This window comes from Teleopsis dalmanni, chromosome 1, assembly GCF_002237135.1.
Source record: "Teleopsis dalmanni isolate 2A chromosome 1, ASM223713v2, whole genome shotgun sequence".
In the NCBI taxonomy this organism is placed as follows: Eukaryota; Metazoa; Arthropoda; class Insecta; order Diptera; family Diopsidae; genus Teleopsis; species Teleopsis dalmanni.
The window spans coordinates 98,034,756-98,051,382 of NC_051846.1; the positions used below are offsets into that span (position 1 = coordinate 98,034,756).

A 16,627-nucleotide genomic window follows, 5' to 3' on the forward strand; every position below is an offset into this window, starting at 1 on the left:
AAGACAAAAGTAATGGTTGGCGCATACAGCTCAAAGTCTTCGCCAGTTGTTAAAATAAAAGAAGAAGCTGTGGAATGCGTGGATAAATTTAATAATCTAGGTAGCATAGTCGCAACTAAGAGTGGTGCGGAGGAAGACATTGACTCTCGTTTAATGAAAGCCAAATCTGCATTTGGCATGTTGTGGGTTGTGTGGCGCTCTAACCAAATCTCCACTCGCACAAAAATTCGTATTTACAACTCCAATGTAAAGTCTGTGCTACTCTATACCTGAGACTTGGAAAAGAACAAGAGAGATTGATACAAAAATACAAACTTTTGTAAACAAATGTTTACGACAAATATTAAAAATATGGTGGGCCAACCGCATCACAAACACCAACCTAGGGGCCGTTACGAATTAATCATCTGCTACTATGGAGATAAGAAGACGTGAATGGCGCTGGATATTCACTGCATACATTTGTGATTTGAAATCTTCTTAAGTTCTTTTTTTTTTAATCACTTCAGATTCAAGATATTCCAATTTCCTTTTTGATTGCTTTAGCGCCTTCAAGTTTACACCGGCTATACTACCAGGTCGACCTTTTTGATATTGAGACATTAGAAACTCTTTATCTACGTCATCCGTTATCATTTTCAAAGCATTTGCATGCGCAATATCAAATAAATCATGTAGTACATCAAAAAATTGTTTTTCTCTTACAATTTGTCCAGGATTTCGACGATATTTATTCTTGCATATTAGTTGCCATTCTTTATGAAATTTCATAAACTTCTCTATATTATGCCAGTCTTTTTTAATTGGAATTCCCGATTTGAGCCAAAATAAAAAAGCTTCTTGTATGGTACAGGATCCACTTATCTGTGTGGTCATTCCGGCTATATTGTGGTTGTAAAAAAACATAGACAAAACTTGCCTAGTAGAAGATAATTTAGAACCAAGAATTTTAGTAAATTCAGTTCCTATTAAATTAATTTCAGATTGTGGACGTGTTTTCATTTTTATTAGCAAGTAGTTCCAGCTCCGTTTTTTGAGAAAGGCAATATTTTGCATAATAAGAAAAAAATGCATAATAATGGACTTTCCTTTTTCGCATATCATGCGGTGATAGTGATAACGGTCTGCTACGTTATTGCCACATTATATGTTTTGCTTTTATTTATGTTGCTCTTGAAAACTTCAGTAAACGTCAAGTATGATTTCTAATTTTAGTAATAATTTAGTAAATTGTGAACCAAATTCAGTGATTTTTACTTTATTTGAAAGCTAATATGCTAAAGATTAATATTAATATAGTATAAATAGTCATCGGTGAAAAGAGGCCCCTTGAGAGGTGGGAGTTGAAGAAATTGGAAAAAAGTGAAAAAAATGACATTTTTCCGAAATTTAAGGTCGATGAGCGACCTCTAAACATTAGGCGATTAGTCTGAAACTTCGCACTTAGTAGTTTTTTGAGTATTCGAATAAATTTAGGGGGTGTCATCTAAAATTTGAACACATTTTTTGACCTCATACATATTACGGCAACCCTAATCCCTGAACTATTTTTAAATTACTCCATGAATATGTTTGTGCTTCATTATCTATGATTGGCTGTATTTTCACTATTAATTTTGCTAGAAGATGCGCTGCAGAAAGTTCCAATTTTGGTATAGTTTTCCTTTTTAACACTAGATTTACCGCGCCAATCAAAATGACTGGTTTTGCCTTAAATATTGACTTTGTGTGAATATTTTTTTCCGAAACTATTATATAATTTTTATAACAACAACTAAATACAATTAATTTGATAACTTATTTTGATCTTGTGTCCATAATAAAAAAAATAATTTTTGTTTTTGATACTTATACCGGTGCCAGTCATTTTGACTGGTGTGTTTTTCTATGACAGCGATATATTTTCGAGAGCAGTGATGATGAAAATCTTGATAACAATAATGGAGATAAATTAAGCGACGAAGAAGACAGTGTTCCTTTGCATAATATACAAAAACGAATGTGTATGCGTTTACCTTCCAGTTCTGAATAGAAGAAGGTGTTGTTGTAAGGTTATCAACTCATTGCATATTTAAAGATTTGTCTGGGCCTGCAACATATGCTAGGAGAAATATTATTGAAGAGAAGCTAGGCTGTGCCTTTTTACTATTGAATTACCACCATGTATTAGAGCATATCAGAACTTGCACCGAATTAGAAACCTCTAGAGTTTTATGGAAGAAATGGACACTTTCACAGGCACTCGGTGCATACGAAGCAAAAGGTTCGAAGTTGTATTTGTGGAACAAAAAAATGGGATCCTGCATTTTTTTCTAAAACTATGAGTGACTTTACAGAAATTTTACGTTTCATTCGTTTCGATAAAAGAAATGAAAGGATTTCAAACTGATAAATTTGCGTTAGTGTCAATTGTTTGGAATAAATTTATTGTCAACAGCCAAAACTGTTTCAAAACAGGAACAATTGTTTCCAACGAAAGCCAGATGTAGGTTTACACAGTATATGCCAAACAAACCAGACGTTGAAACGAAGTACGTCGTAAATAGTTTTCCTTATCTAGGAAAAGATAAAATACGAAATTTGGCAATACCTCTTAGTTAATTTATAGTAATGAGACTACTGGAGTCTTATACCAGGAAATGACTGTAACAACCGACAACTTTTTTACCAGTGTTCCTTTAGCTCTAAATTATTAGCCAATAACATTGATTTGATTTGATGATTAGTCATCAAATCAAGAGATACCAAGTGAAGCTGACTGTCCTACACCCCATCTTCCAAAAACACCCCGCCCAATACGTAAATGGTGCCAAATAGGATTTTGCAATAACAACAAAAGTTTTGTGAACAATGCATAGAAAAAAGTTTATATTTGTAAAAAAAAATGTGACAAGCCATAGCTATTTTGAATATAAACTAAATTACAGTTCCCGGCTTGTTATTAATTTTATATATGACCAATACTGTTTATTAATTCTATAAAACACTATAGCACATACAAAACTTACACACTCAAAACGTTATTTTTCAACACCAGTCATTTTGACTGGTGTTGGTATAAATAGGTATAAAAATTTCTTGGAAAATCTAGTGTTAATGGGGTTTACTTTTGTTTTAGGTGATACGATAGTAGTTATTCCATTAACGACTGCATACAAATGCTGCGTCATTTTCCAATTGTTCAAATTCACAATTTTCCAATTGTGAATTATTAATTTTGCAATAATTATTATTGGTGTTAACCATCCTGTCGGATCAAATATTTTTGCAATAATTGCCAGAATTACCCGCTCCTTTATTTTTATTTACATTAATTTCAAATGAAAAGTAGACTGTTGCAGGATTACACTGCAGCCCTAAAATTTTAATTATCTCATTCTCCGTGATATTCACCTTTTCCTTAGTGATTATAGTGTTAAATTGCAATGCCACCTTTTTGTTGTTGGTAAGCCATCTCCTTAGGTTAAACCCATAAATTTGTAATCATGTAAATTTTTTATATGTCATTGCAGATTTCAATTAAATCGCTTCTCGTTAGGAAATCGTCCATGTAAAAATCATTTTAATTATTTCCTGTAGTCTAAATACAGCTTTGGATCATGTGCCATCTCTTGCAATGCTCTCACCGCCAAAAATGTTGCTCCTGCCATACCATTAGTAACAGTTGTTAATTTGTATTCTTTAATTAGATGCTATGGTTCTTCCCTCCAAAGAACATGTTGGTACTCCTGGTCTTCTTTAGAAATTTTTATCTGCAGACACATTTTTTTCCACATCTGTAGAACATATTGCCATTTTCTCCATTTAGCAATTATTTGAAAAATGTCTTTCATTTTGTTGGTTGGTAAGCCAAGACCAACCAACATTATGTCGTTTAGACTTACCATTTGACGTCTTGGCTGATGCGTCAAAAACTACTCTAAGTTTAATGGTGCTACTTGAGTTTCTAATAACTTGATGAGGCGTGTAATATTTTCCCTTATTGAACGAATTTACTGGTTTTATGTGTCCTAAGTTTATATACTCTCTCATAAATATGAAGTATTCTACTTTTAGAGATAGATTTTGAAGAAATTTTCTTTCCATGCTTAATAATCTTCCCATTGCTGCTTTCCTGGAGTTGCCCAGTTGTTTATCATCTTTAAAAGAAATAGCCACAGAAAATTTTACGTCTTTATTTCGTTAAGTATTTGCTTTTAAGTGCCCTTCACATTGTTTTTCTTCTTTGCTGATTTCTGCTTCTTCGATTTCCCAAAATCGCTCTTGATCTGCTGTACTGATTGTAGTACTTGCTGTTGTTATATTTTTAGCTGTTGTATGCGCGATATTCCCTGAGACTATCTACCCCAAAGAAGTCTCTACTAAGATCATTCCATTGATTTTTTGAATTTTTGTTTATAAAATTTCCGGTCGTAAATCTGATTCAATAATAATGTCGATTCTGCCTAGAATGTTGAAGCAAGAATCTGCTAAAATATGCTTGTTTAAGTTCATTGATATCTTAAATGATTCACTTGGAAGAAATTTATGTAGCTTTGGCATTACAATGGCTTTTACTTCAACTTTCCAGTTGCTTTGGAACCGCGACGCTGTTTGGAATGCGTTATATAATAAAGCTCTCAATAATATTCTTTCTCCTTTCAATGTTTTCACATTTACTATAGCTGTAGCAAGAATAATACTTATATCTTTTTGTGTTGATGGTTATATTTGTTGAAAATTTTTCAATTTTTTTATTTTACTTTTATTGATGTAACAGTATGTGCATTCCTAGTTCTGATTTTTATTTAGATTTTTACTATCGACTTAACCTAGGTACATAACGATGTACTTAGCGTATGTACTTTCTTATTTACTACATATATTGCCGACTTATATATATTTAGAATATTTATTTTAATATTTAAAATATAGTTTAATTTATATACAAAACGGCGCCGCGTAAGTACTTTTCTATTTGGTAAATTATTGCTAAGTAAGCGTCTTCGATTCCATTTGTCTCTAATACGCTTACTATTGATGTTGTTATATATGCGGTCAATGCCTGGCAAGCATACGGTTAAATCTATGTGTGGTGTTAAATTCCTTGTGTGTGGAATTATGCATTTGTTTGTAAACAATGCAATGCGCTTGGAAATACATTGCGCATTGAAATATAGAACCACTTATTATTATATTAATAATATGCATTGCCAATATAACTTTCGCATATACACTACAAAATCCATCAATTAATTTAGGGCGGTTGAAAATATATTTATTTTATCTTTCAACAATTCTCATACTGCTTCGTAATTTTCCTCACTACCCAACAGAAGATGCTGTACTATTAACCGTGTTTCTCCATAAAGCAATGATCTTAAGTGCTTTAGTTTAATTGTTGTTTTATTATGTACAAGATCATTGAATTCTGTTGCAAAGGATACCCATTCTGTTTGTGCTTGTCCAAATTTCTTGATACCTAATAATTCCAGAACTAAAATTCTCGATGATTCCTCTACACTTTTTTTGGATTCTTGCGTCCAAATCTAATTTTATTAATATATAGTCATCTTGGACTCTTATATATCTTTCCTGAACGATTCCAAAGTCATTATTTTTGGTTATATTTTGATGAATTGTTTCCCACAAAGAATTTAGCTTCCACTGATGTTTCATCAGATCATTTTTTTAATTATTGTCATCTTTGAGATTTTACTCAATTTTCGCTTGTTATGCTGCCTTTAATGTTGCTACTCATGTCGTTCGTTATGCCGCTTCTTTTATTTTTTCCGATAACATTTCTTTTTATTTTAATTTAAAATATTTTCTTAAATATTATCAGTTTTTAAGTTTCGGTCGACTTTCTTCCTTATCCTTTCGTTAATAATGCTTCGAGTATGCTTCCAAATGCTGCTAACCTTTGTTAGTTTCGCGCTTCACCGATTGAGTGAACTATTAACTGTATGCCAAGTCGTTAATTATTTTATATAATATATATTATTATATATATTATAGTATAGAGAAGTTTCATTGAGTAGTGAGCTACAACAAAATTTATTTTTATATATTCATATATATATAATATATATATGTATTATATTATGTATATTATTATGGTTATTTTTATATCATTATATACAATAAATTTTTTTTAACCGAACACTCACCATCGTAATTTTTTTGTCCGGTTTTGGGAGATGTCCGCTCCCTCCAATAGGAAGCATAAAAAATTATGTTTAAATTGCACCCAAATGATACTTTGAATCAAGGCGAAGTTTTAACACATTATCGTTTGATGTTATGGGCTCATTTATTTTTTCATTCTATTCTTCTGAACTTATGTGCAAAATATCGCTTTGTTCTGCAAATTGGATTTTAACATTGTTGTCTGCATTGCATATATTTCTGTCTATTTGGAGAAAACCATCAAAATCTTTTGTCAAATCGAGTCAATCCCGAAATTTCGCATAAATTGCGAGCGAACTGTCATCGGGATCAAAATCGGTAAGACTTTCATACATTTTTGAAAATCTTGCTTTGCGAAAGCAATTTTAGATTATTGTGTCAGTTAGTTATTTCTACCTATATAATAGTAATTATAGTAGAATTATGTTATTATGTATAACATTTTTTTAATATACTGCTTATTGAATACATTTTTAATACCAATAAAACAGGCTGAACTTGACAGCTGTTAAATTAAAATGAATTATGTATAAAGAAAATTAATTTCCTATCACGCTTCTCATGTAATATTATTCCGTTTTCTAGTTTCATAATTAAAGTGCCTATATTATTACATCGTGGTTGATTAAAAAGTTTTAATTGCAATTAATTACTGTTCTATGATTGATTAATTACTTCCACCTTTTGTAAGGGTTCACGAGGCATATAGAACTAGTAGTTGCATGTTATTATGTTCTTGTGTAAGTAAAGCTTCACATGCTTGTTTGCTAGTGTCAAAATTCTTTGCTACAATCTGAGTATTTTAAAAATGTGGGTTGGATAAGAGCAGTTTTTAATTATTCTAAAGCTATTTCGCTACGGTTTTACTATCAAGTTTGTTGTTTTAAATTGTATTAAGATCACTAGTTGATATGTGAGTTTGAATATTCTGAATACAATTTTTTTTCCTCCGTTCAGAGGTAAGCTCTAATGTTGTGTAGATTGTTTAACTTGTGGCGGTTGCATATTCACCATTGAAAATAATATGAGTTGGCCATGCAAACATGAACAAACAAAATATTGAAAATGAGATGAGTTGGCCAGACAGAAGAATTTGTAAAAAGCTTAGAATATTTTTATTTAGAAAAAATGATGGTCATTTGATTGCCATTCGTACACGTAGAATTATTTTACTCGAAATTGAATTATTTTAAGTAAACAAATAAATAATTGAATTAAGTTGGGCAAAGCCTACAAACTTTTCTATTATTAGTGCTGATCTAAGGTTGTTTTAAGTATTTTTGAGTTGTCCTCATTGTTTATCAGAAAAATTGCAGTGGATTGAAATATAATTAAACGAGTTGTGTTGTAGACATTTTATTACAATTATTTTAGTTCATTAAATGTACATTGCCATGCATAGCTTGTTTTATAAAATATAAGGCAGAGATTTTTTTGGGTTAGATGTCTTTCTGAAAGGAGCATTGATTCCATATTTTTTTTGGAAAATAAAATAAAATATTTTGAGTTAACATCGTTTGCATTTCACATGCGTTGCTATCTAAAAAAGGCTGGAATCATTTGACATTACATTTTGATTATTTCGTTCAGAGTAGTTTGTATAACAGACATTACTTTGTGATACTTTGTAATGTAGTAGAAATCAGGATTTCTATGTCACTGTTTTGAACTTTTGGAGCTTGATTTACTGTCATACGATTTAATTTTCTACGCTAGTATAGAAGCATTTAATGTATTTTGGGGGACAGAAGTTATAACATGACGAGTAATGGCTTCCTGTTTAAGCTCTTTATAAACTGGGGATTCCTTAAAATTTGCTGTCTTGATTCTTCCACAGCTACTACATTTTACTATAACTTTTTTTCTGAAATTGTGAATTTTTCGCAAAATTATTTTCTGCTTATAAATTTTATTTTCTTTTAGTTAGTTCTTTGAACGCGATCTATAGTCACAATGGTTATTTTCAGTAAGGTATCTACAAATGTTGTAAACTAAATTAGTTTAAAAATATTTTGGTAGAGTGTGTAAACTTTCAATCGTCGAATGTTGAAGATTAGTTGTTTCGAATGTTTAACGTTATAAAATATACGGTGAACAATTGATTCTAGTTTTATATCTCAATGTATACTAAACGTTATATAGGCAATAGATCAATATATATATATATATATATCTTCTGCTCCAAAAAGATTTTGTTGTTTGTTAACTACTCCTTAAGTAATAGACCTTTTTCAAAAAATTTTTTTTGTTATGTTGGTACACCCTTTCTTGACATATGGTACAAATTTGAGCGCCATCTGTCAATTAGTTTGTTTACAGCAGCTGTTAATGTGAGATTACCTCAAGTGCATTTAGCAATTTTTTGACCAAACACGGCACCGCTGTCATCGCTCAGGCACTATATTCGCCAGATCTGGCGCCGTGCGACTTTTTCCTGTTCTCGAAACTCAAATTGCCCCTTCGTGGTAAGCGTTTTGAGTCGATTGAATCGGTGAAAGAGAATTCGCTGAAGGAACTAAAAGTCATACCTTCACGGGCCTACGAAAAGTGTATAGAAGATTGGGTTAAGCGTTGGCATATGTGTATCGCTTCAGAAGAAGCATATTTTGAAGGAGATAAAATAAATTTAGAATAAAATTTAAATTTGTGTGTTTTATTTACAAAATCCGTCTACTTTTTAAGCAGAAGGTATACTAAACGTTATATAGACAATAGATCATTATATATGTATATATACTAAACGTTATATTGACAATAGATCATTATATTTTCATTGATTTCGTTCTTTGTTTCCTGTTATATTAAAAGTACTGTACAATTAGTTAATCTAATTCTTAATTTATTGCTTATTGGGTTATTTATGTATAGGAACAGCACATTCAGACCGCCACTACATTTGTCATATGCTTATCAACCACATTCATTTTGTTTTGCTACTCATGCTACCTAATACATTAAGATAAATAAAAATATATAAATTTGTAACAATGCTTTCTGCAACAGAGTTTAGGTTCAATTATAATTAATATAAATAAAGCCAAGCTTGAGTAATGACGAAAAATATATTTTATTTTATAGTAGTATAAAATATAAAAATTATATGACCATGACAGAAATTTAATTTTAAAGTACATGACAAGTAACTAGAGTGAAGTATTTAGAAAAAATACAAAAATACAACCGAATTTTTTTTTTAGGCTGGATGTAAATCACTAATTGATTTAAATGCTTTACCTAGTACGTTATTAAATAAATGGTTTAACAATATATTCTATTTTTATATCTTCATATGTTAATGGCTGTTGATTATATAATATAATTTTTAAATTAATTATACGAATATCTGAAAATAAAGCATTTAATTTTCATAAAAATTTTCACCGGTACATCTGCAAAAATCTACACAAAGACCTTGCTTTTGCAAAACTGCATTGTTGTGCACAAAAATTATATACATACAGCATACATACACACAATATACATAAATATGTAGTTGTCCATCTAAAGATCGAAAGAGAGAGACAGTACCATATTTTTCATATTAATTGGCAGTTCATTTTATAATGTTTCTCCATTATGTTGGGCAACGATATATAATTGCCGCGATATAGTCCGCAATATAGCAATAGATTATCTGTATCTGTATTACTTTCCTCCCAGCTCAAACATAGTATGTATAGCTTGTGTAGGGTTGCATTATGTGTGCAATGCTTTCAATGTTTTTATTAATTATTTAATTAGATTTATTTAAAGTTATCGCATTCAGGCCACCACTATATTCGTCATACGCTTATCAAGCACATTTTCGATCGCAATTTATGCTACATAATACATTAGGATAAAAACATAAGACTATATGAATTAGTAGCAGCTCTCTCTGCAATAGAGTTTAGGCTTAAGCGTTGTTAGAAATTTGTATTAATATAAATACGTTCAAGAAATAACGAAATATATTATTTATTTTTGGAATTCTAAAATACAAATATGTTATATGCTGATATGCCTAAACGGAAAAAAACATTTCATTTCAAAATAAATAATAAATAACTACAGTGGAAAAATTTAAAGAAAGAAATGGATTATAAACTTTTTGAATTAAACTAGAGATATGGGGTGTCACATAACAATTTAACACTCAAAAAGCAAACACTCAATGTCTCAAACATTAATTCAGGAAAAATGCAGTAAGTAGGGCTTCAACGGATAGAAAGATTGCAAGAATGCGATGAGTGATGGAAAATAATTTTTTTACGAAATCATAAGGTATTTATATAGCAAAAATAAATAAAAAAGATATCTTAGTAATTTAAAAAGAAATCAAGTTACCAGGAAGAGTAGTTAACCATTTTTAAATAAAAATTATTCTTAACATAATGAGTTACTTTTGACTTTTGACTTTTGAACTCATCAAGATGAATTAATTAATATCGTGAATAAAAAGTTTTTAATGGATTCACAAATGGTGTATGAGCGAGTGTATTAAAATAAAACGATTTTGATAGTGATTACGTTATGTGTGCAAAATGTTGGTCATGTGCCAGGTTTCGCTGTCATACAATAGTATAGTATGACAATACAATAGTATTTCCAGCTTGATTGATTTTTTAATGACTGTGGATCTCCAAACTGGAGAGAGTGCAGCAAATGTACATTTAGCTATCTGTGGGCGGCTTAGCACATCGCAAAGGACAATACACTGCCGAGATACTTATCAACTAACAATAAATTGTGATTGTTTACGAAGTGTGGAGTTTGTTTACAAGACTTTTTGCGCATCGTTTTTGATTTACCGTCGTTTATTTTTAAGCGACTTTTATACGACACTTCAGATAGGGAGTTGAGCATACAATGCATCTTACTGTGGTTTTGTGAGAGCAGAACTAAATCTTCGGCGTAAGCGAGGTTATTTGATCTCTCATTTAGTTTCTACTTTACCTTGCTAGATAAAGTCCGTAGCCTCTAGAAATAAACAGGTGCATGGAGAGCGCGCAGCCATACTTGACTCCGCAAATCGTATGAAACTCATCACTTTATCGTCCTGTGTGCAATGCCCTGCAAGTCGCGCGATCATACGAATATTTTATGACATATTTTAGCTTTATCTCGGGCTTCCAGCATTGCCCATAATGCTTCCCTTCGTAGGGCGTCGAAAGCCTTATCAAAGTCAATAAATGCCATATATAGGAGTTTCAAGCTCTACAAATTGTTCGATCCGGATTCTCGTTGTGATCAATGCAGGAGTGACCTCGTCGGAAACCAGCTTGGTACTTTTTTATTGAAGAATCTATGGCATCTGCGATATGGTAAATGATGGTAGTGCTTAAATTTTAGTAACACCACAAAAAATTGATAAATCGCGCCAATTGGAGCATGGGTATGTAAAAATGCTATACAAAAACTGTAAGAGTGCGTGAACACCTATGTTGCAAAATTGCATTATCAAACTGAAATAGCTGTTTTTGCAGTCGTATATTGAGCAAAGAAAAATAAAAGTATTCTTATACTTTTATAAGAACAAATGCCACGAACAAGTGAAATACAAAAATTTATAGATGTCTTAATTGAAAATAGTGCTCTTAATATTTTTACTAAAGGACATTAATACCCTGTTAATGTTAACATTTTACGAACCTCATGTGATGGTACGGGGCAATGAGTTTATACGAGAGAGTAAATACCCCTAATAATAATTTAAAGAGATATTGCTGATAAAGAAAAAAAAAATACATTTGATGTTGACATTTGATTTAATACCTACAAAAAAGAAAAAAGCTTTTTGTAATTAATGACTTTTTATGTTAACAAAATACGCTACAGCGTACCAATTAGAAAATAAGATTTGAATTAGAAATATAATCTTTCGACAATTGTGACAGAAATGATTAAGAACTTATTGGCATTAAAGCAGTTTGACTGTCTGTTAGTATGTACTCCTATACAATATTTATTAGACAAGCTATATCTTCCCTAAGAGCGATTATTTCTGCCTAAAAAACACTGTAGTGATCAGGAACTTTATATGTTAATATGTACATTCTTCAGTACCTCCAAGAAAATTCTACTGCTTGCATTGCTACCTATTTTTGAGACGTTAGTCTATATTATTAAACTCTTTCCTAAGGAGGTACATCCCGGCAGCCAAGTGTCTCTAGATTTGCAATAAATTTTCAAATATATTTCAATATTTTTTATGATATAGGACTGAATGATTATGAATTGAGCCGTTATCGTAATCTCTACCCTTCTACTGCAAAGTGACTTCAAGTCTAAGAGTATATCATGTCAACATCTGGTATAGTGGATGGAGTGATTCTCAATGTACCTATTGGAGTTCACCCCTACGTTGCACGCTTTTGAGTACTTTAATGTAAATTTCACTTGTACACAAATGCGATATGTAATGTTATTTAAAATTAATAAGTTTAAATTTTTGTATCAATAACTAAATTCAATTCTGAATTCTAAATCCAAGGTTTCAAATAATCTACTGATAATAGATTTCTGTAGATATTGTTGCAGTTATATTTATATAGATATTTTTTTTGTATGAACTAAGTGATCAATAATCTCAAAACCAGTCAACACACTTCTCGAGTACTATTAGGAGAGACTTCTTTGTTTAACTTTTAGATTTTACAGCTTGTATAACAAATAACTCTTGATTTTATAAAAATCATTATTAAATAGAAAGATTTGGAAGAGTTATTTATAACGGTGACTGATTATAAATTTTGTGGATCGACAATAAATTTTATATTATTTTGTGCTGTTGCTTATCTTTTAATAATAATTTGCAAAAAAAAAAAAATAATACCAATCACAAATGTAAATTTTGTAAGGAATCTGAAACAGTACTGATTTTATCATATCTGGTTGTAATTCCTAAAATAACTTTTAATACGATGTTCAGTTTAAACATCAGTGAACGAAAATAAAAAGTACAGTATTTTAGTTAACTGCTCATATCCGAACCAAGAATACAAGTGGCAAATAGATGCTTCTATAAATACATAAACCTTATGAAATCCAGACTACTATCGAAATAAGTAAACTTCGAATATATAAAACGATAAAAAGATCGAGAGCAACTTATGGCTCGAAATGCTGGACAATGACAAGGACGAAGACCGCCGCAATTTTTGAAAGAAAGATAGTTCGCCAAGTATATGACCCTATTAGAATGGATAATGAGACATTTAAAAGACGAACAAACAACGAAATTGATAACGGGTTATCAATAATATAGTAAAATTTGTCAAAGCACAAAGTCTGCAATGAGCAGCTCACGTTGTAAGAATGGGACCAAAAAAGAAATCCGACCAATATCTTTAATGCTAATCCTATGATAACAAGGCACAGTGGTAGATTGAAGCTGAGATGGAAGGAAAACGTGTACGAGGACGCCAGAAAGTTCGGAGTTCTGAATTGGAAAACAAATGCACAAGATCGAAGCATATGGAGGCAGGTTGTGGCAAGCATATGGAGGCAGGCCAAGGTTCACACTGGATTGTAGTGCCAAATAAAAAGAATAAGTATATTTTATTGCAAATAGGTGATTGCATTATAAATTTTTTTGAAATTTTTTATATATAATACAGTATAAAAGAGTAAAAAATTCTTTCTTTTTTGTTGTTTACTGTATTTACTCCTACATTTACTTTTTAAGTTTTTATGTATTTAACATTATAAATGTATTTTAATTTCGGTTACATGGTTTTTTTTCAGATTCCAAAATGGAAACTAATTCAATATATCCTCATTCTGCTACACTTTTTGCTGCAATTTGCGCTTGTGTATTTGTGGTTGTTGGAGTATTTGGTAAGTTATATGAAATGTTCTACTCTTGTAATCAATTATCAGCCAATTTAAGTTTATAATGATTATAATGTATTATTATAAAATAGAAATTTATATATTTATAAAAATATTAAGTTGGAAATTTTACATTGCATTCACAGATGCTTAAATGTTCTTTAATTATATGTAATACTTATTTAAAATTTATAAGGTACATTTAATTGAAGTTTCATTTAAATTTTCGGTGTCGTCCCAGACTCGATTCCACTATTTGCATAAAAATGCTTAGAACAACGATATGACGTTATACCTAGGATCGTTGTCCTAATAAAAATTAAAATTTTCTGCGATACTCAACTTCTCTGCACTTTGCTTTACATTCTGTTTCAGAATGTCGAGGTATCCAGATTTGTCCATTTTACTATCTATAAAATGCAATTACCTACTCCCGCACTCGACATACAACCCCAAACCTCTATGTTTTATAGTGGTTTTTGTATTGTGATGATTGAATTCTGCATTTGGTTTACGCCACACAAACATTTTACCATCAGATCTATTCAGATTAAATTTACTTTCATCAGTGAAAAAAACTTTAAAAAAATGAAAATTATCAATGAAAATGTATTTAAGATGATTTACCATCAATTTACTTGATTCCAAAGGCTTTTATTCTTTTGTTTTTTTAATTTTTAATACTTATAAACGGCTTCTTTCTGGGAATTCTTCCGTGATAATTGAATTTATGTAATGTATTACGAATAGTATTTAAACATACACCTTTCCCAGAGCGGGATTTTAATGAAAATTTAAAGTCTCTTGCGGTTTTAAAAGAATTTTTCTTTATTTCTTTTAATATTGAACGTTCTTCTCGATCATTTAATATTTCGCCTTGAGCTGCTCTGATCTCATTGGCCAGCCTAAACTCATCATGGGACCTCTTGATAATGTCTTTGATAGTAGACTGACTTATTCCAACTAAATTGGCAATTTCTCTAACGGTTTTACTTTCAAAATTTAATTTAATTATTAATTATAGATTGCTTTCTATTTGGTGCTATTGTTATACTATTTAATATTACTTAATTGTTATATTTGTTGTGAGAATTATTACAGATTATTATTGTTGGAGCAAAACAAAACATCAAACTTAACTGCTCCACCCTGTACATAAATTTTAAGGATGTATATAAAGAAGACCCTGATTGACGCTTACTCAAAAAGAATAGACAGTACAGTATTACAATTACATATCAAAAATAGCTCGAATGAATCCGTTAACTGTTCCCCATATCAGTCAGAGTAAGAGTGCGGTACAGAAGCAATCTGAAAAGCAAACACAAATAAAATTGCATTTTGAAATAGCAAAATCAAGACAATGTTAACAATTTTCTTTGTTTTAAAGGAATTGTGTTGTTTACTGTTATAAAATATAATCTATTACTTGAATAGCTGCAATAGATGCATGTATTTTTATCTGCTGTTTTAGCCCAGAGAGATGATTGCATCCTAGATTAATACAGCAAGTGAATCTTCACAGCAAATTAACGGAAATTCTAAGTTAAAACATACAAGTCAGGCCTTGAGTCAGTTGTGTAATTAACACTGACACAGCTCTAAACTTGATAGGGAGCAAGTTTACCTTTTGGTGCTTGCAATCTCAAAAAATTATTTACAAATAATTTAATATACCATAAGTAATACAGTCGACGCTCGCAAATTAGAACCACTTTGTTTTTAAGGTAATTCTAATTTCTGGACAAATTTTTTATTAGAATGTAAATAAAAAATGGAAAAAACTCACTTAAAAAAATACAATAGATTTATGTTTTTACTATTTTTTATTTAATAAAAATAAGTAAACGAAACTAAACAATACAGTGCAGTGCACGTAATATGTATTTTTTAAAAAATATAAAAATAATTGCGATAATTTGGACCAATAAAATTAATTCAAAGTTAAGGAGACGCAGACGGCATATTGTGCAAGTTTAAAACTAATCTTTCCGTTATTTACTAAATCTGAGGCAACGATGTCGTTGCCTAGAGCCAGCAGATTGCTTATGTGCTTAGTGGACAACAATTGACTCTTGTTGTACCATTTTATTAAATTATTAACGCTCTCAATGGCTGTCGAGTTGGAAACAACTGTGAAGACTTCAACAATATTACTTCTATCAGAAGACTCAACATCATTAGTGAATTCATGTGAAGATCCGTCAGCAAACACATCTTCATTCCATCTTTCAATATCTTTTACACAAATGCTATTGTTGAGATCTATTTTTGCTAAAAGAGCTTGAGTACTCTGAATAACTTCATTGCATCTCTGATCTGCTTGCAGCAATTGTACTAGTGGCACATCATCGTCGCTATCATACTGATTAGTGTCCCAGTTGAACAACTTTGACCAAGATGCCTTAATCACTCTTTGTACCTCATCCCAAGCTTGTTTCAATAGTATTATCGCATTGCGGATTGAATGAGATTTCAAACTATTCTTTATGTCACCACCCTCAGCAATTAATTGAGAAAGAAAAATACTTCTGTAGATTAGCTTGGTTAACTTAATAGGATTGTGATCCATTGGTTGTAAAACTGCTGTCACATTTGGTGGAAAGAATAATGCAATTATGCTTCCATCGTTACTTCGGAGTTTTTC

At 30.8% G+C, this 16,627-nt stretch overlaps 1 protein-coding gene across 2 annotated transcripts in view; it reads left to right on the top strand.

Annotated features, from left to right (window-relative positions):
* The window catches only part of LOC119666442 (protein trapped in endoderm-1), a gene marked incomplete at its 3' end in the record, with an annotated part of 60,521 nt that overhangs the window by 10,780 nt on the left and 33,114 nt on the right, over positions 1-16,627 (top strand). The window contains 2 exon segments of one of the 2 annotated variants that reach the window (XM_038075795.1): positions 10,328-10,431; positions 13,894-13,986. In XM_038075795.1, the coding sequence (XP_037931723.1) occupies positions 13,902-13,986 (85 nt within the window). 2 annotated transcript variants of the gene reach the window in all.